The 19,696-nt window shown below is 37.4% G+C and overlaps 2 protein-coding genes across 2 annotated transcripts; both read left to right on the forward strand.

Annotated features, from left to right (window-relative positions):
* Window positions 1-8,333: 8,333 nt before the first annotated feature.
* PCDHB5 (protocadherin beta 5) lies at window positions 8,334-11,195 on the forward strand. The gene has a single exon (XM_031449187.2). It carries the CDS (start codon window positions 8,539-8,541, stop codon window positions 10,933-10,935), a length of 2,397 nt encoding a protein of 798 aa, XP_031305047.2. The 5' UTR covers window positions 8,334-8,538; the 3' UTR covers window positions 10,936-11,195.
* A 4,785-nt stretch (window positions 11,196-15,980) lies between these two features.
* On the forward strand, window positions 15,981-18,770 carry PCDHB6 (protocadherin beta 6). Its single transcript, XM_064484382.1, is given in 2 exon segments — window positions 15,981-17,363; window positions 17,365-18,770. Coding segments are annotated over 2 exon segments (2,424 nt in total). The 5' UTR covers window positions 15,981-16,157; the 3' UTR covers window positions 18,583-18,770.
* The last annotated feature ends 926 nt before the right edge of the window (window positions 18,771-19,696 follow it).

Raw genomic sequence — 19,696 nt, forward strand, 5'->3', positions numbered from 1 at the left:
ACCCAAATTAAAAAAAAAAATTTAAAGAAATTGTATTGTTGCATAAATATGTATGTCTCTATTCCATACTTACATATGTCTCTGTGCTTAATCTTCCTTTTATTAATATTCATTGGATTTAGCATGTTTAATTACACTGGATATTGAGTATTTTCTCCATATTTGACCTTCTCTTGGCGATTAATCTTTCCATAACTAGAAATTACTCAATTAGTATAAGAAGAAATTGTACTTAAGTCAACTTATTAGTTAGTGTTTTTAATGAAACATTTTAAAGCTTTTGTGTAATCTTGCATTTCTATGTGTTTTTGGTGCTTGTCTTTACCATATAGCTTTACATTTGCAAGGCCAGAGTATTTGAAATTCTTTGTAGCTACCTAGACCTTTCTTGTTTACTTTTCTAGGCTATGCCCCCTGAATAGCCATGAGCATATAACTTAGCATGACAGTTTCTCTCAAACTGTACATAAACATGTACTTTATTAAATTATTAATACACTACCTTGTGAACTTTTCCAATATGAGAACCATATATGCTAGATTATCTTGTTTGCTACTTACCTAGCACATTGTAACTGCTCCATACTCACTGATATTAAAATAAAAAATAATTATCATTTATAAATAATTTTTAAAAAATTTTATATAATTTGGTATTACTTCACTAAAAAGTAAGTCACTGCTTGGTAAAATACTTTTTAAAAAATCTTAGAACCTTAAGTAAACTAAATCTTTTCAAAGGATTCAAGAGGTAGAGCACATCCTATACTTTTTTGTCCTCCTTTTTGCCCTATTAATAGAAGTTCAAATGTAGTTTAATGTATGTGTTTTTCTTGATTTTCCTGAAGCTTCTCTGCACTGTTCAAGGAATCAGAATTTCTTCTTAGTTTTGGTTATTCTGTTTTAGTCTGATTATTGAGTGATATTAGATTTTCACTTTAAGTTACTTTGCAAACAGGCAACTTTTATCAATAAAATGATGATTTATTTTTGATGCCCAAATTATCTTGTTTTGTCAATGTAACTTTTGGGTATTTTGCATAAATTTACTTTTTCAATTATACTTATCTTTCAATAGTAAGAGATAAGTATTGTTTTTTTCCTTTAAGACAATAAGAATAGAAATAGAAATTAAGAAATAAACTTATCTGAATTATAATTGTTTTATGTTGTGTTCATTAAGCCAAGTAAGATGACTGTGTGGTTTCCAACTAAATTTCTGTGGATATAACTATAATAAGACCACTTACTGAACTTCTGGCACAATGTGAGTAATAAAAGAGTTTGCTTTATAATCTAAGCATTTATTTAAAAATCTCAAGTGTCCAACTGGAATTTAATTATTTGCCTCTTTCCCTGAATTCCATTTTTTTCTAGGGATATAATGAAATAAAAGAAAATCACTGACTATTTAAGTTATTATTGAAACATAGCTTTTAGCCTTCATCCAATCTAATAGTCAAAATTAGGAAGTGATAGAAGTTAGAACAAAATTAAACGCAAATTATAAGACATAAATACGGTGGTCAATTTTAAATGACTTCATTTACTGTTAGATATTTAAATGAAATAGTTTTTGTGTATGATGGCAAGAAATCTGATTGAAGTCTTCACTAGTATATTTCAACATTATTAAAATCTAAGTTCACATTTTTGTTATGCCAGGAAAGTCCAATTTGTATAATCACCTGAACGAGACTGGCCAAATAAACACTCAGAACCCAACTTTGTGAATTGATGTGAGTAAATTTATGGGTTACTTGGTAAGTTACTGTGTGTATTCATAAAGCAAGGATCACTCCTTACCAGCTGGGGATCACCACTAGACTTTGGTGTAGAATAGGTCAACATTTTCAAGTTTAATGATTAGAATTTAGTAGTAAATATAATCCAAATAACTTCCACAAAATGAATACCTTGTGAAAAATAGGCCAGTTCCATTGCTCCAAAACAAAAATAGAGAATGGAGGATGGATACTAATAACCATTTCAATCATAGTTTTTCAAGTGTTTCTGTTATATGTGCATTTTTTTTAGTTCCTTTATTGTCTTTAGGCACAGCATATATGAGTTTAACACATGCTGTTTTGGGGCAGAAATTCTAATGAAGGCAGTGTAGTCTACATCACTTTAAAACCCCCTATTTCTTACTGTCAAAAGTTACAAAATACAGATTTTAAATAGTCTTAGGTTATAAGTTATGCACATACTTGGTGGAATTCTGTTTCCAGGTTAGATGGATTATCTAAAACCAGAAAACAACTATAAAACCTGGTTAAAACCCAGAAATAATCAGTTTGAAGCAACAGACAGCAGAAGATATAAAAAGACCTGAAGAGACTAAGATTCCTGAAAAGGAGAATCCTTGGAGCTGTGAACTGACTCCTATGATCAGTTTGCCCTGAGGACATTTGCAAAGTCTAAGAATAGACAAAAGCTCCTGCCAGAGACAGAGTAACTTCAATAGCCTTTGGCAAACTGGAAGATTCAAACTTGAGGCCAGTTTTCCCCCTCAGAATACTTGTTAAATTCAGGGACATTTCAGGGAAGAAGGCTAAAAATTTCAGTGGAAATTTTCTGAGAGCAGATTGAAGTTTTAGTAATCATAATGCGTAAAGATTAGAGTTTGGGATCTGCCATGGGGAAGACTGTGGAGAACACACTAAATTCTGAACTGAAAATTCTGGAAAGGCAGGTGCTTATTATCAGGACTGCAAAGAACTTTGACTAAGCATAGTGCCTGTTTGGATTAAGGCAATTTGATTAGATGTGACTCTATCAAAGTTAACAGAGGAAAAGGTGAACTCTTTCTGGAAGAAGATAATATCATTTGGATCCTAGACAGCTTTTTACATTAATATTCAGTATTCATTAAAAAATCAGTACACACACACACACGAAATGAATAAAACCTAGAAGAAAAAAGACAATACAGATGACCTACAGATAAAGTAGATATTAGAATTTACTGACAGTGATGTTAAAGTAAGTATGATTAATATGTTAAAATAAGGAATACAGAAAATAGGTAGTAGAGAATTTCACCAGAGAATGGAATAAAATGGAAATTAAATCTGGAACTGAAGAATATAATACCTGAAATTAAAAACTATCAGATGGTGTAATGGCATAGTAGTTGTAAAGGATTACAGGATTAATGAATGCAAGACAGGCCAATATTAAGTATCAAAATAGAAGCATAGGGGAATAAAATAATTAAAAATACAGACAAGAACATTTAGTGACATGTGGAACATAATGAAAATCTCCAACATATATATGATTGTAATCCTAGAAGGATTAGGAATGGGGAATGAACAATGTTTAAAGAAATAATGACCAGGAATTTTCCAAAATTGGTGAAAAAATTTTACCCCTCAAGATGCTCACTGAAACCCAATTAAGGGAATAAAAAACAAAGCACACCTAGGAATATCATAGGAAGTCCACTAAAGACCAAAATCAAAGAGAAAAATCTTAAAAGCAACCACATGAAAATGACACATTGCTTTTAAAGGAACAACAATAAAATGGAGAGCTAACTTATAAACATAATCAAGAAACCAAAAGACAAAGGAATGATGTTTTTAGGCTCCTGAAAAAATAATAACTACCAGACTAGAATTCTATCACCAGAAAAATATATCCTTCAAAAATGATGTTTTGAAACAAACAAAAACTGAGAATTAAGCACAGTCACATTTGCACTAAAAAAAATGTTTTCACTGGAATTCATTAGGCAGAAGAAAAACAGTCCTGAAGGAATTGCAGATTTACAGGAAGAAATGAACAAGAATAAGGGTAACTATAAACTGATATTGATTGAATATCAATTATTAAAGACAAAAATAGTTTCTTAAAGGATTTTATATATATATAAATAATATATGTTTATATATTATTTATATATATATAAATATATATATAATTTTAATTCATGACAAAAATATAAAAGGCATGTGGTATAGAATTAAGGAATTCTAAGGTTCTAAGCATTATTATGGGAGTAGAAAAATTAAATAATTTGTGTTAGACTCTTGTAGGTCAGAGATGCATACTGCAATTTCTAGGATAATCACAAGAAGAATAATTTAAAAACTAATTGAAGGAAAGAGAAAAATTAGAAATAAGATTCTAAATAATCAAAGAGAAGAAAGAAACTTTAGGGACAAATACAAAACAATAGATGTAAATATAAGTGGAAAGATATCAAATATTACAATACTTGCAATTGGACTCAGTAATCCAATTAACCAAACCTGTCAGACTAGGTTTAAGGAAAATTCAGCGATATGCTATCAGATAGATGTGTGTTATCACAGAAAGTTTAAAAATTTAAAAATAAAAAAGGTATATAATATAAACATTAACCAAAATAAACTGAGCGTAGCTCTACTCACATAACACAAAGGAGACTTCAAGGAAAGATGCATTACTAGAGATAAAAAGTGATACTTCATAATGATAAAGAGTTACATATACTAGAAATGTGTAAGTTCTAAGAATGAATATATCCGTGTAAAATAATTACAAAATATATAAGGTTAAATTGAAAGAACATAAGTGAGAAATAGACATATCCCACAGTCATAGTAACATATGTAACACAACTCTCTCAATCCCTGATAGAATAAGAAGACACACAGAGAGAGAATATTAAAAATCTGAACAACATAATTGTATTTGAGTAAGTTGACATACATAGTATATTGGAGAATATACATTCTTTCTGTATGCATATCGCATATATCAAAATTATCCATATTCTGGATCAAAAAGCAACCCTCAAATTTCTTTTAAAGAATTGAAATGACTCAGTATAGTTATTTACAGTCAAATTAAGGCAGAAGTAAAAATTTAACAAGATATCCCCAAATGCTTCAAAACTATATAATATAATCCATGGGTCAAAGAATCCCAGTGGAAATTTCCATATACTTTGAACTGAGTTGACATTAAGATTGGATATATCAAAACAGAACCTACAGGGAAATTTTAAAACTTTAAATGCACAGGTTAGAAAACAAAGATTAAAAATCAATCTAAGCTTTCATCTGAAGAAACTAAAAAAAAAAAAAAAACAAATCAAAATAAAGAAGGGAGAAAATAACATTATATATATAAACATAAATAAATACAAAGCTGATAAATATATAACAGAGAAGATTAACAAAACTTAAAGTTGGCTCTGTGTTGGTTCTTATAAAAAAAGAAAATATCAATTACAAATATCAGGAATGAAAAAGGGACATCACTACCAGTCTTACAGACATTTAAAAAATTAAAAGGGATATTATGAACAACTGTAAGCCGATAAATCTGACAATTTATATAAAAGGAAAATATCTTTTAAAACACAATTTACTAAAACTGAAATAAGAAACAGAAAATTTGATTAGTCCTATCTATTAAGTAAATTAAACTTGTTATTAAAAACTTTGTCACTCCAGTTCACACTAGTGAATTATGCTAAATAATCATGGAATAACAAACACTAATTTATACAGACTCTTTTGGAGGACAGAAAAACAAGAAATATTTTCCAAATCATTTGAGTACCAGAATAACTTCAATGGATTATGACATCCAAACTTGAATAGGACATTATAGGAAAGGAAAATCAGGCACTGATCTCTTTTATAAACATAGATGGAAAAATATCAGCAAATAAAATTCAGAAATATATAAAAAGGGAATAATAAATTATGAGAAAATTGTGTTATGTTAGAAATGCAAATGCAGTTTAATATTTGAAAACAAATCAATATAATTCATCACATGAACAGATAAAAGGAGAAAAATCATATGATTATCTCAATGGTTATTAAAAAAATCCACTTGATAAAATTCGGCACACATTTATGGCAAAATTGTTAGCAAACTGAAAATAGAAGGGAACTTTCAGAATGTATTCCAAAACCTACAGTAAACATTATCCTTAATGGTAAGTAATTTAAAACTTTCCCTTACTGATGAAAAATGAGACAAGAATGCCTGCCTTTACTATTTCACTTCAGTATTTTACTGTAGGTTCTATCCAGTGGAATATAGCAAAGAAAAAATAAAAGGTACAGTTGGAAGAGAAAAAACAAGAATATCTTTTTTAAAAAATGACATGATTGCTTACATGAAAGTCATAAAGAACCTACAGACTATCTATTAGGATTAATAAATGAAGTTAGTAATGCCACTGGATATAAGGTCAGCATACAAATAACTGTATTTCTATAAAACAACAAAAGCCCAAAAACTAAAAATTTCAAGTATCACTTACAATTGTTTCAAAAAATCAAATATCTAGAAACAAATCTAACAAATATGCATAAGACTTCTACACTCAAAAATATAAAATATTATTGAGAAAAGTTAAATATCTGAATAAACAGAGGGAGATACAATGTTCAATAGTTGGAAGACTCAATGTTGGGAATATGTCAATTCTCCCCAATCTATAGATGCAATAAAATCCTAAACAAAACTTCAGCAAATTTCTTTATGAAAGATGACAAGCTGAATCTAAAGTTTACATGGAAATACAAAGGGACAATAGTAACCAAAGCAATCTTAAAGAAAAATAATAAAACTTGGAAGACTTACCAGTCAGATAATAAAGCCTATTATGAAGTATAATAATTAAGATAATATGGTACTGTAGGATAACCAGAGAAAAATGGGAAAAAAAGAGTCTTGAACAGAACTATGGTCACCTGATTTATGAAAAAATGACATTTTAGAAACAATGGGGAATGGAGCTTCTTTTCAACAGATGGTGCAGCCATTTGGATATTTATATGAAAAATAACTTGACCTTAACCTCTTTAATATGAAAGAAGTGATTTCAGGAGGGGTATAGCTCTAAATGTGAAAAGTAAAGTAAGTAATTTTTCAAAAGCACCAGACAGTATTTTTTATGACTTTGGTATATGCAAAGATTTAAAGAGAACACAATAAATTCTAACCATAAATGAAAAATACTGAAAAATTAAACTAAAAGTTAAGAAGTTTTATTCTTCAAAGATAGCATAAGAGAGTTAAAGTGCAAGCCATGAAATGGGAGAAAATATTTATATTATGTACTTAGGAAAAAAGTACTTCTACCCAGAATATACAAGGAACTTCTAAAGATCAATAAGAAAAAAAAAAAGCAAATACCCTAAATAGAAAAATTGACAAAGACTTAGGCACTCCACAAGAATGTACCCTAATAAAAACAACCATGTGAGAAATGTACTCAATTTAATTAATCATCAGGAGTAATTAAAATATATCATCACCACACACTCATCAGAGTGGTTAAAATTAAAAGTATCAAATGTTGACAAGGATATGGAGCAACTGGAACTCTTACTCTTGGCTGGTTTTGGTAAAACCACATTTGAGAACTCTTTTGCAATATCTCTTAAAGCTAAATATATGTGCACTTCTTGACACACAGCAGTCTAACTCCTAGGAATATATTAAACATGAATGCACACATAGACACCAAAAGACATATACAAGAATGTTCATAATAGTACTACTCAAAATATCCCCAAACTAAAAAACCCCAATGTCCATCAACTGGAGAATAAAAAATACGTAAATGGTAGTATAATCATATACTAGAATAACATAAAGCAGTTAGAATAAAATAAATTAGAACAATATGTAATAGATGAATTTTACAAAGGTAATGTTGAAGTGAAAGAAGACAAACATAACAGAAACACTCCATAACTCCATTTGTATGAAAGTTCAAAACAAGACACCCCTACCCCTGCAAAAAAGCCCTACGATAATAGATGCTTACCTTTAAGGGGGACATTACTAAGCAATGACAGCGGGGGGCTTCTAGGGTTATGGTAACATTTTAGTTCTAATTTAGGTTGTGCTTATGAGTGTGTTCACTTCCTGAAATTTTATTGAGTTGCACATCATGATTTGTGCCCTTTTCTGATGTTATATTTAAAGATAAAAATAATTTTGTAATATTGGAAACTTCTGTAAACATCCATTATTACTTATTTCTTGTATATAATCAAGTAAGAATCCTACAAGAGAAAGTTTCGAGTACTCAAAAGATATTTTATGATGAATACTAAATACATTTTAGTTTGCTCTAAAAAGTATTCTTTCAGTGGAAGTTAATTTAGAAGATGTTTATTTAGAACTTCCAATAACTAGAAACTGGAGGTACAACTGGGAACACTTCTCTGACTTAAAAGGATACTGATATACACCAGAGTTTTAACTTGGAATGAAATGGAAATACTATATGCGATAGTAAATAAGAACGCCTGGTGGCGCTGCAGGCTAGGAGTATGAATGAAGGGCTTTGAATGCCACGAGATGCCTCTAAGCTGGGAATCAGCACTCTGAATGCTTCTTAAAAGAAGGAAGCATTTTAGGTAAGATCTAGGGGCAGAGATCTTCAGATGAGGGCATCATTCTAGCGCAAGTCAGTCAGAAAGATCTAACTCGAGTTTATTTAACAAAATCATCTGGGTTGATGGTATACCGAGTTAAAGAGACTGCACCTTCTTGAACCGGGTCTGAACAATGGAGACTGCGCCATCAAAAACGCTACAGAAAAGGCAAGTTATCTTTCTTGCTGTTTTGTTGCTTTTGTGGGAGGCTGGCTCTGAAGCAATTAGGTATTCCATGCCAGAAGAAACAGAAAGTGGGTCCTTTGTGGCCAACTTGTCAAGAGACCTGGGGCTCAGGGTGGGGGAACTGGCCGCTCGGGGTGCACGAATCCATTACAAAGGAAACAAACAGCTCTTCCAGTTGGATAAAACGACCGGGAATTTGCTTCTATATGAAAAACTAGACCGGGAGGGGCTGTGCGGGGCGACAGATACCTGTATACTGCACTTCCAGCTATTACTGGAAAACCCGGTGCAATTTTTTCAAGCTGAGCTGCAGCTCACAGATATAAACGACCATTCCCCAGAGTTCCTAGAAAGGGAAATGCTCCTAAAAATCCCAGAAAACGTCCAGAGAGGGACTGTATTTTCTTTGAAAACAGCTCAGGATTTTGACATAGGTAGCAACACTATTCAGAACTACACAATCAGCACCAACTCCCATTTTCATGTTGTCACTCATAATCGCGGAGATGGTAGAAAATACCCAGAGCTGGTGCTAGAAAAAGCGCTGGATAGGGAGGAGCAGCCCGAGCTCAGGTTAACCCTCACAGCGCTGGATGGTGGGGCTCCGCCCAGGTCTGGGACCACTACAGTTCATATTGAAGTCGTGGATATCAATGATAACGCCCCTGAGTTTTTACAGTCGCTTTATGAGGTAGAGATCCCAGAAAACAGCCCCCTAAACTCTTTAGTTGTTGTTGTCTCAGCCAGAGATTTAGATGCAGGAACGAATGGGAATGTAGCCTATGCTCTATTCCAAGGTGATGAAGTTACTCAACCGTTTGTAATAGACAAAGTAACAGGAGAAATTCGTCTGAAAAAGGCATTGGATTTTGAGGTAACTCGATATTATAACGTGGAGATTGCAGCCACAGACGGCGGGGGCCTTTCAGGAAAATGCACTGTAGCTATAGAGGTGGTGGATGTGAATGACAACGCCCCTGAACTGACCATGTCGACGCTCACCAGCTCTACCCCAGAAAACTTCCCAGAAACCGTAGTTGCTGTTTTCAGTGTTTCTGATCCAGATTCTGGGGACAACGGTAGGATGGTTTGCGCCATCCAGAATGATCTCCCTTTTCTCCTGAAACCCACATTCAAAAACTTTTACACCCTAGTAACAGAGAGGCCACTGGACAGAGAGAGCAAAGCCGAATACAACATCACCATCACCGTCACAGACATGGGGACTCCCAGGCTGAAAACCCAGCACAACATAACGGTGCTGGTGTCCGACGTCAACGACAACGCCCCCGCCTTCACCCAGGCCTCCTACACCCTGCGGGTCCGCGAGAACAACAGCCCCGCCCTGCACATCGGCACCGTCAGCGCCACAGACACAGACGCCGGCGCCAACGCCCAGGTCACCTACTCGCTGCTGCCGCCCGCCGACCCGCACGTGCCCCTGGCCTCCCTCGTGTCCATCAACGCCGACAACGGCCACCTGTTCGCCCTGCGGTCCCTGGACTACGAGGCCCTGCGCGCCTTCGAGTTCCGCGTGGGCGCCGCCGACCGCGGCTCGCCGCCGCTGAGCAGCCAGGCGCTGGTGCGCGTGCTCGTGGAGGACGACAACGACAACGCGCCCTTCGTGCTGTACCCGCTGCAGAACACCTCGGCGCCCTGCACCGAGCTGCTGCCCAGGGCGGCCGAGCCGGGTTACCTGGTGACCAAGGTGGTGGCGGTGGACGGCGACGCGGGCCAGAACGCCTGGCTGTCGTACCAGCTGCTCAAGGCCACGGAGCCCGGGCTGTTCGGCGTGTGGGCGCACAACGGCGAGGTGCGCACGGCCAGGCCGCTGAGCGAGCGCGACGCGGCCAGGCACAGGCTGCTGGTGCTGGTCAAGGACAATGGCGAGCCGCCGCTGTCGGCCAGCGTCACGCTGCACGTGCTGCTGGTGGACGGCTTCTCGCAGCCCCACCTGCCGCCCCCGGAAGCGGAAGCGGAGGCGGCGGCCGCGGCGCCGGCCGACCCGCTAACCGTCTACCTGGTGGTGGCCTTGGCGTCCGTGTCGTCGCTCTTCCTCTTCTCGGTGCTGGTGTTCGTGGCGGTGCGGCTGTGCGGGCGGGGCGGGGCTGCGCGGGCGGGTCGCTGCTCGGTGCCCGAGGGCCCCTTCCCGGGCCACCTGGTGGACGTCAGCGGCACCGGCACCCTATCCCACAGCTACCAGTACCAGGTGCGTCTGACTGGAGGCTCCGGGTTAAATGAGTTTAAATTCTTGAAGCCTGCTCTCCCCAACCTCCCTACCCGGGGCGCTGGTGAAGAAATAGAGGCAAACGCCACCTTCCGGAATAGCTTTGGATTTAATTAGGGATCTGATCGTGATGCGATGGATTTTGTCAATTATCTCTAATTTCCCCAGACAAAAAATTTGATAACGTCATGGAGAAAAATTCCACCTTCAGTTATAGCCTTGGTTTCCCTTTTGTAATGTCCACTTAACTTTACATTGTCCAGTTTGGGGAAAACTGAATTCTACTGTCACTGAATTTATTTAGAGTGCCATTCCAAATCCTTGCATGCTGTTGATTTTCCTGAAATTTTTGCTCCTTCTGTTGGTATTTGTTGCAATGAGATGTCTTAATAAAATAGAATGTAGAGAAAACAATATTTTGTTAATTTTGTTTCATCACAGCCTAAGTTTATTTGATGCCAATAGCAAAAATGTTAAATGTTTACATAATATTCTTTATTTTGTTTTCAAAGGAATACATGCATATGATAATCAATATGTGAGAAAGCTTGATGAAAACCAACGATCTTCTATTTACACTTCTTTCCTAGCTCTCATCTGTACTGGCAAATATTTTTTAAAACAAACATTTTTATTGAATTATACATACAGAAAGTGAATGAATCCTTAGTGTTCAGCTCAATATATTTCCAGAAAGTTAACATTTTTGGTATCAGCGTTTTGAAGAAATGAAACGTTATTAACATCCCAGGTGCCACACAAATTACCTCTTAAAATCACAACCAGCTCAAGTATAACAAATAACCAAACTTCCAATACTATAGTTTAGTTCTGCCTGCTTTGAATTTATACAAATGGAATAGGAGAGTGTGAACTGTTCTGTCTGGCACCTTGAACTCAGTAATTTATGTTTATGGCATTTACCCATGATACTGCTTTTTAGTTCTTCATTCTCATTGCTATATAGGATTCCACTGTATGAATATTTCACAATTTATTTCCCATTGTACTGTAGATGGATATTTGCGTTGGTGCAATGGTTGGCTGTTTGAATAATACTGCTGTGAACATTCTTCTACATGTCTTTTGACAATGTATGCAATATATATGCATTTCTTTTGGGTATATACATAGGGGTGGAATTGCTACTCTTTTATTAAGTGCATGTCCACTTTTAGTGGATATTTCCAAATAGTTTTCCAAAGTGGTTGTACCAGTGTACACTGCTATCAGCAGTGTCTGGATGTACCAGTTCCCCCACATTCTTGCCAACATCTGGTGTTAATCTGTTTTTCATTTTATCCCTTTAGAAACACTTTTAAACCTTTATTTTCTAGCTTTTAACATATTTACTTCTTTGTCGCTAAAGACTATCTCATCCATCCTTTACACATTTTCTGGTACATCTCACTATTTTCTGGTACTTCTCTGCTCAAACTGTAACCTCCATTTATTGTTCCACTAACTTGTATGAAAGAAACTAAAAAATTCTTTTTCCTGTTACCAGTTTCTCTCTTACACTTTCAAACCTCTGAAAAATGAACTTTTACTTTTATATAGTCAAGATTAATGGCATATTTTACTCTACAACTATACATAAGAATTCCTTGTTTTATCTATAGATCTGTTTTAGAATCTGAAAAGCAATATTAAAAGTTTACTTTTAATGACCATATAAATTATGAATGCCCTGCACCCAAATTCAGCAGGAACATATTCTATCAGAACAAAGCTGAGTTTATTGACTTATAATGAGGGAGACTGCACACCATGGGGAACCGTGAGTCAACTCAGTAACCGTGTCCTACCAAGTAGTTAGACGGTTTGGGCTTATGTTAGGTGATTTGGGGTAGGGTTCAAGGAAGTCTCCTTCCTTTCTTTCTTTTTTAAAAAATTCCCTCTCTTCACTACACTATATCCTCAAGTGGCTTCCTAAGAGAGGGTGCACAAAAATAAACTTTGTGTATATGCATGCCTGAAAACACATTTAGTTTTCTCTTCCACTTCACTGATGTCTTATATATTACTTACATCATTCAATGTCTTACGCTCTAACAATCCATGCCTTTTCATATCTAGGATTATTTCATCTCTAGTATTATTTCCTTAATAGTTGTATGTCTAAGTTTAGCTTTTTTTTCTGAGACTTGTACTTATTGGATATTGAACATTTTTAATTGTTTCTCTATGTTTCTTATATTTCTCCTTTATTTTACATATTTGTTTACATACTTGATTTTTTCTTCTCCATCCTCACTTATAGTCCCTCACTTTGAGTATTTTTATTGAATTTTTAATTTTAGTGGCATATTTAAGTCCCTAAGAGTTTTCTTATTATCTGATTGTGTCTCTTCCATAATTGTATTTAGGAATTTCAAATTTCACTATTTTCTGAATGATCTGTTTCCTGCAGGTCCCATTTTCCCTTTTGTGTTTCTTTGCTGTGTGTATTTTTCATACATCCAGTGAGCAATTATCTGTTTATGTGTAAGAAAGAGAAACTGAGTAGCTAGTGTATGGCAGTTGCTGACTTGTTAAGTCTTCTCTGCTTTTGTGTGATAGGGTGGTCTGCACTCAAGTTTCTGTCTTGAATGGAGATTCTGACAGGGTGCTCCATGTGAGGCAGTGCAGAGCCAGGTTTATAAAATATGACTTTAAGGTGCATTGTGATGAATGGGCAGAGAACTCTTTTAAGGATGTGGCCCTGCAAGTGTCAGGATAAAAAGGTTTTATGCTGGTATTACAAAATCTCCACTAAATATCCTAGTGTTCTCCAAGAAAATTCCTTTTATTTTTTTAGAAATGGGCCCTCATGTTTCTCAAGGGAGGCCTGGAAGGGAAACAATAATTATTAAACGTACATGTTGCATGTAATGTATTATTATTTTTTTTTCACACTTTCTATGCACTTTGCTGTTTCCTAAATTCTTTACACATATTTCATTTAATCTTCAAAATAGTGGAATAATTGGTATCCCAGTTTTAGAGATGAACAAAGTGGACATACAGAGTTAAAGTAATTTGTCCAAGGTCACGTCACCTAGCTAGTAAATGGTGGAATCAGGATTTGAGTCCAATCAGCCTGACCCCAAAGACATTGCTTTTTGTTTTTACTTTTTTCTATTGTGAAATCTATTAAACATTTCAAAAAGTGTATATAATGCATATGTGCAATCTGAAATAATAATAAAATATTCATCACCTAGCTTAAGAATTAGAACTATGCCAAAACCTTGGAAATCCCTGTTTGCCTCCATCCTCATTAAAATCAACCACTATCCTGAATTTTTATTACTTATTTGTTATTCTTTATAGTTGTACAGATATGCATATATCCCTAAATAATATATTGTTTAATTTTGTCTGTCTTTGAAATTTATATAAATGGATCCATGTGGTATGGATCATCTGTGGGCTTGCTTTTTTGGTCATTATGGTATTGAATTCATCCATGTTAATGCCCTTCATTCATTTAAACTGCTTTATGGTTTTCCATCATGTAAATACACCTTTACTTTTAAATTTATTTTATTGTTGATCGACTTTTGGGTTGCTCCAAGAGTTTTGTTACCATGAACAATACTGCTATAAGCATTCTTGAATATATCTCCTCATGCACTTTGACAAGAGTATCTTTTGCATATAGGCACATCTAGGAAGGTACTACCTGGGTCATACCAAGAACTATAACGATATCAAAATGAATAAAACAGACAATTAAAAGATGCCAACACAAAGATGAAATAGATGTTGGAAATATCTGGCAATGATTTTTAAATTGAATTTTAAAAATTGCTTCAATGAGCAATTATAAACATGCTTGAAACAAAAGAAAAATATTCTCAGAAAAGAAATGTAAAGTTGTAGCAAACAGAAGATATAAAGAAATACAAATGGGAATTTTAGAAATTAAAAGTACAATCACTGATATGAAAAACCCAGTGGATGAGCTCAACAACTGGGAAACAAAGAATTAGTGAACTAGAAGATAGCGCAATAGCAACTACCCAATCTGAACAGACTAAAAAATTAACAAAGCCTCAGGGATCTGTTGGACAGTAACAAGAGGTCTAACATTTGTGTCACTGGAATCCCAGAAGGAGAGAAGACGACTTCCCAAATTTGGCAACAGATACAGACCAAGAGAAACAAGAAGCCAAACAAATCCAAAACTACACCAAAAAAAAAAAATGACACTGAAAGACATCATCAAATTTCTGAAAACTAAAGAGAAAGAAAGAAATCTTAAAAGCCATGAGAGATAAATGATACATTACCCATAAGATAACAATCTGAATGAGAGTAGATGTCTCATCAGAAAGGATGAAGGTCAGAAGAAAATGGCATAATTAATACAGAAGGAAAATTTGACCAAAAAATTACAATAGAATGAGTGAGACTAATAAAAATCATGACCAATTCTACCCATACAAAAATGAAGTAGAATCCTAAAATGCTTACTTATGATAGATACTTAATTGCTCCTAGTCCCTCTTAAATAATTTAACTTGATTAGATTACTTCTATCATAAATATTTCTTGGCCTCAATTTTCCTAATAGCCTAATTGTTCCCTTTACCGTGCAGATGTGATCATAAAATAAAGTATTTTGTGCAGGCCATTTTATTTGTCATAATTTAGCAAAGTGATTGTTTGACACTGGTCTTGCTAACCAATTTTTGTTTTGTATAGTTTGTTGATGGGACAATTAAACAGTGTACTTCTTGGATTCAGAAATTACATTGTTCCTCAGAAATAAATTGCACTGCTGATGAATAAACGTTGATTAAGGAAAGTTTATATTACCTGAGGGAATGATTCTTAAATGTCTTAGTATGCATCAGAATCACAAAGGAAAAGACTGAAGTGTGGATTTTTGTTAGCACCCACCGCCAGAAAATTTGATTCAAGATCTGAAGGGGAGCCCATGAACTGACTTTGAAAAAACCCCCAAGACTCCCAGGTAAATCTTTAGGTATGTGGTTCACACACTACAGTTTGAGGGATACTGACTTGTCCTAAAAATCTCAGATTTGGGGATGTGGAACTGACCTGCTGCACTTCAAGAAGTTACTAATTTGAACGCATGGTGGCAGTGCAGGCTAAGAGAGTGAATAAAAGCCCCGCAGACTGTGTAGACTCCATTTCACTGAGAAACTCAACAAAAAATACAGAACAAGCTTACAGCTAGAGCTAAGAGAGAAGTGCTCAGGAAGGCAGTAGCTGCCAGACAAGTTATAAGAACAAAATTGATATTCTACAGAAGGCAATTTGGAAGGTGAACTGTGCACCTGGTGATTGGGATTGGAGACGGATTATTCCCCAGGAACGAGATAACAATGGAGGTGGAACGAGACATAACAAAGGAGATGGAACAAACAAAAATACATCATAAGAAAAGGCAAGTGATGATTTTCATCATTTTGATGCTTTTATGGGAGGCAGGTTCAGAATCGATTCAGTATTCTGTACTGGAGGAGACTGAAAGTGGCACACTTGTGGCCAACCTGACAAAGGACCTGGGACTCAGGATGGGAGAGCTGGCTGTCCGGCGTGCCCGAGTTGTTTTTAAGGGGAATAGACAGTATTTGCAGTTTGACCCACTGACCTATGATTTACTGCTAAATGAGAAGCTGGATCGGGAGGAGCTGTGCGGCTCCACTGAGCCCTGCGTGCTACCTTTCCAAGTGTTACTGGAAAATCCCTTGCAGTTTTTTCAGGCTGCCTTAGTGGTTAGAGATATAAATGACCACGCCCCAGAGTTCCCCGCCAGAGAAATGTTACTTAAAATACCAGAAATTACTACGCCAGGAAAGTTATTTCCCTTGAAAATGGCACAGGATTTAGACGCTGGTAGCAATAGCCTTCAAAGCTACATAATCAGCTCTAATCCTCACTTTCACGTTCTCACTCGAAACCGCAAAGACGGCAGAAAGTCCCCAGAGATGGTGCTGGACAAAGCGTTGGATCGCGAGGAGCAGCCTGAGCTCCGGCTAACCCTCACGGCGCTGGATGGCGGGTCTCCGCCCCGGTCTGGGACCACAGAGATTCATATCCTGGTCTTGGACATCAATGATAACGCTCCCGAGTTTGCTCAGGAATTCTATGAGGCTCAAGTCTCTGAAAATAGCACCCTGGGTTCTCTAGTTATCACCCTCTCAGCGACAGATTTAGATTCAGGATCCTTTGGGGAGGTATTTTATGCCCTATTTCAAGTCGATGACGTTAACCAACCCTTCGAAATAAACCCAAATACAGGAGAAATTCGACTGAGAAACACACTAGATTTTGAGGAAATTCAATCATATCATGTGGATGTGGAGGCGACAGATGGTGGGGGACTATCAGAAAAATGTTCCTTAGTCATCAAGGTCCTAGATGTGAATGACAACGCTCCAGAAGTGACTGTGTCCTCACTAATCAGCCCCATCCCTGAAAACCTGCCAGAGATCATAGTAGCAGTTTTCAGCATATCAGATGCAGATTCTGGACATAACCAACAGGTTATTTGTTCTATAGACGACTATCTCCCCTTTTTTTCTAAGACCGTCCGTTGAGAATTTCTACACCTTGGTAACAGAAGGAGCGCTGGACAGAGAGAGCAGAGCCGAATACAACATCACCATCACTGTCACAGACATGGGGACTCCCAGACTGAAAACGGAGCACAACATTACAGTGCTGGTGTCCGACGTCAACGACAACGCCCCCGCCTTCACCCAGGCCTCCTACACCCTGCGGGTCCGCGAGAACAACAGCCCCGCCCTGCACATCGGCACCGTCAGCGCCACAGACACAGACGCCGGCGCCAACGCCCAGGTCACCTACTCGCTGCTGCCGCCCGCCGACCCGCACGTGCCCCTGGCCTCCCTCGTGTCCATCAACGCCGACAACGGCCACCTGTTCGCCCTGCGGTCCCTGGACTACGAGGCCCTGCGCGCCTTCGAGTTCCGCGTGGGCGCCGCCGACCGCGGCTCGCCGCCGCTGAGCAGCCAGGCGCTGGTGCGCGTGCTCGTGGAGGACGACAACGACAACGCGCCCTTCGTGCTGTACCCGCTGCAGAACACCTCGGCGCCCTGCACCGAGCTGCTGCCCAGGGCGGCCGAGCCGGGCTACCTGGTGACCAAGGTGGTGGCGGTGGACGGCGACGCGGGCCAGAACGCCTGGCTGTCGTACCAGCTGCTCAAGGCCACGGAGCCCGGGCTGTTCGGCGTGTGGGCGCACAACGGCGAGGTGCGCACGGCCAGGCCGCTGAGCGAGCGCGACGCGGCCAGGCACAGGCTGCTGGTGCTGGTCAAGGACAATGGCGAGCCGCCGCTGTCGGCCAGCGTCACGCTGCACGTGCTGCTGGTGGACGGCTTCTCGCAGCCCCACCTGCCGCCCCCGGAAGCGGAAGCGGAGGCGGCGGCCGCGGCGCCGGCCGACCCGCTCACCGTCTACCTGGTGGTGGCCTTGGCGTCCGTGTCGTCGCTCTTCCTCTTCTCGGTGCTGGTGTTCGTGGCGGTGCGGCTGTGCGGGCGGGGCGGGGCTGCGCGGGCGGGTCGCTGCTCGGTGCCCGAGGGCCCCTTCCCGGGCCACCTGGTGGACGTCAGCGGCACCGGCACCCTGTCCCACAGCTACCAGTACGAGGTGTGTCTCCGGGGAGGTACTGGGACTAGCGAGTTCAAGTTTCTGAAGCCGATTCTCCCCAACTTCTCTCCCCAGGCAACTGGGAAGGAAATGGAAGAAAACTCCACCGTTCGGAATAGTTTCCTATTCAGTTAAGTATCAGATTATTATATTAAGCACTACTTAATAAATTTGGAAATCTCTTTTAATTTAAAGCTACATGTTATTAATGCATATCATTGACAGTCCGTTTCTTGATATCTTACTTGTCTTCCATAGGGTGAAATTTTTAAAAAATCAGATATTGGACATACACAGTATTTTCACTATATTATCCTTAGTAGCGTTAAAAATTATTCTTACTCAAATATATTTGAAAACCTGAATAAAAAGTAAATTTTAGTTGCATAATTTAAAGTTTCTGCAATTCAATAATCTATTAATAATTTTACAAAAATTATATTCCAAATTCCTTAAGATTGTATTTCTAAAGAGTGAGTTATCATAATTATTGCTATATAGGGAAAATCTTTAAAATGTATTTGATATTATTTAATCTTCCATCATTAGTTTCATTTTGAGATAACTTGTACAGTGTTAAAAATAAACGCTAAAGATGGCTAAATGCTAAAATAGCCATTCATATTTATATGTATTTCAGCATACCATAATAGTCAATTCATATTTTCTATGAATAGACTTTAGGAAAGTGTTAACACAGTAAATTACAGTTTGTGAGCTTGACCTCTTGACCTTGATGATCTGTTTTTTTTCTTTTTATCCCAAATTCCTATTTATCCCTCTCTCCCCCCTTTCCCTTTGGTAACCATAAGTTTGTTTTTTATGTATGTGAGTCTGTTTTTGTCTTGTAAATAAGTTCACTTGTGTCATTTCTTTAGATACAAGTGATATTATATATTTGTCTTTAACTTACTTCACTTAGTATGATCATCTCTAGGTCCATTCATTATGATGGCCTTTTAGAAACAACAGCAAGTCAATTATAAATGCTCAATAAATATTTGCTAAATGTTATTAATATTCCAATAGTGAATTTAAAAATAACTTTTAAGGAATAAGTAATGCTAATATTCTCTCTACAATATACTATCCTTGCCAATAAGTGAAAGTATTAAATATTACTCTTTACTTCCTTCTAAACAGAAAACTCTCATTCACTCTAAGCTATTACAGAATATAAAGTGCTTGAGGGTACATTTTATCTCCTTGTCTTTGTCTAATAATTTGAAAGTTGAAAGATATTTTTAGT

Source organism: Camelus dromedarius, chromosome 3 (assembly GCF_036321535.1).
Source record: "Camelus dromedarius isolate mCamDro1 chromosome 3, mCamDro1.pat, whole genome shotgun sequence".
Classification (NCBI taxonomy): domain Eukaryota; kingdom Metazoa; phylum Chordata; class Mammalia; order Artiodactyla; family Camelidae; genus Camelus; species Camelus dromedarius.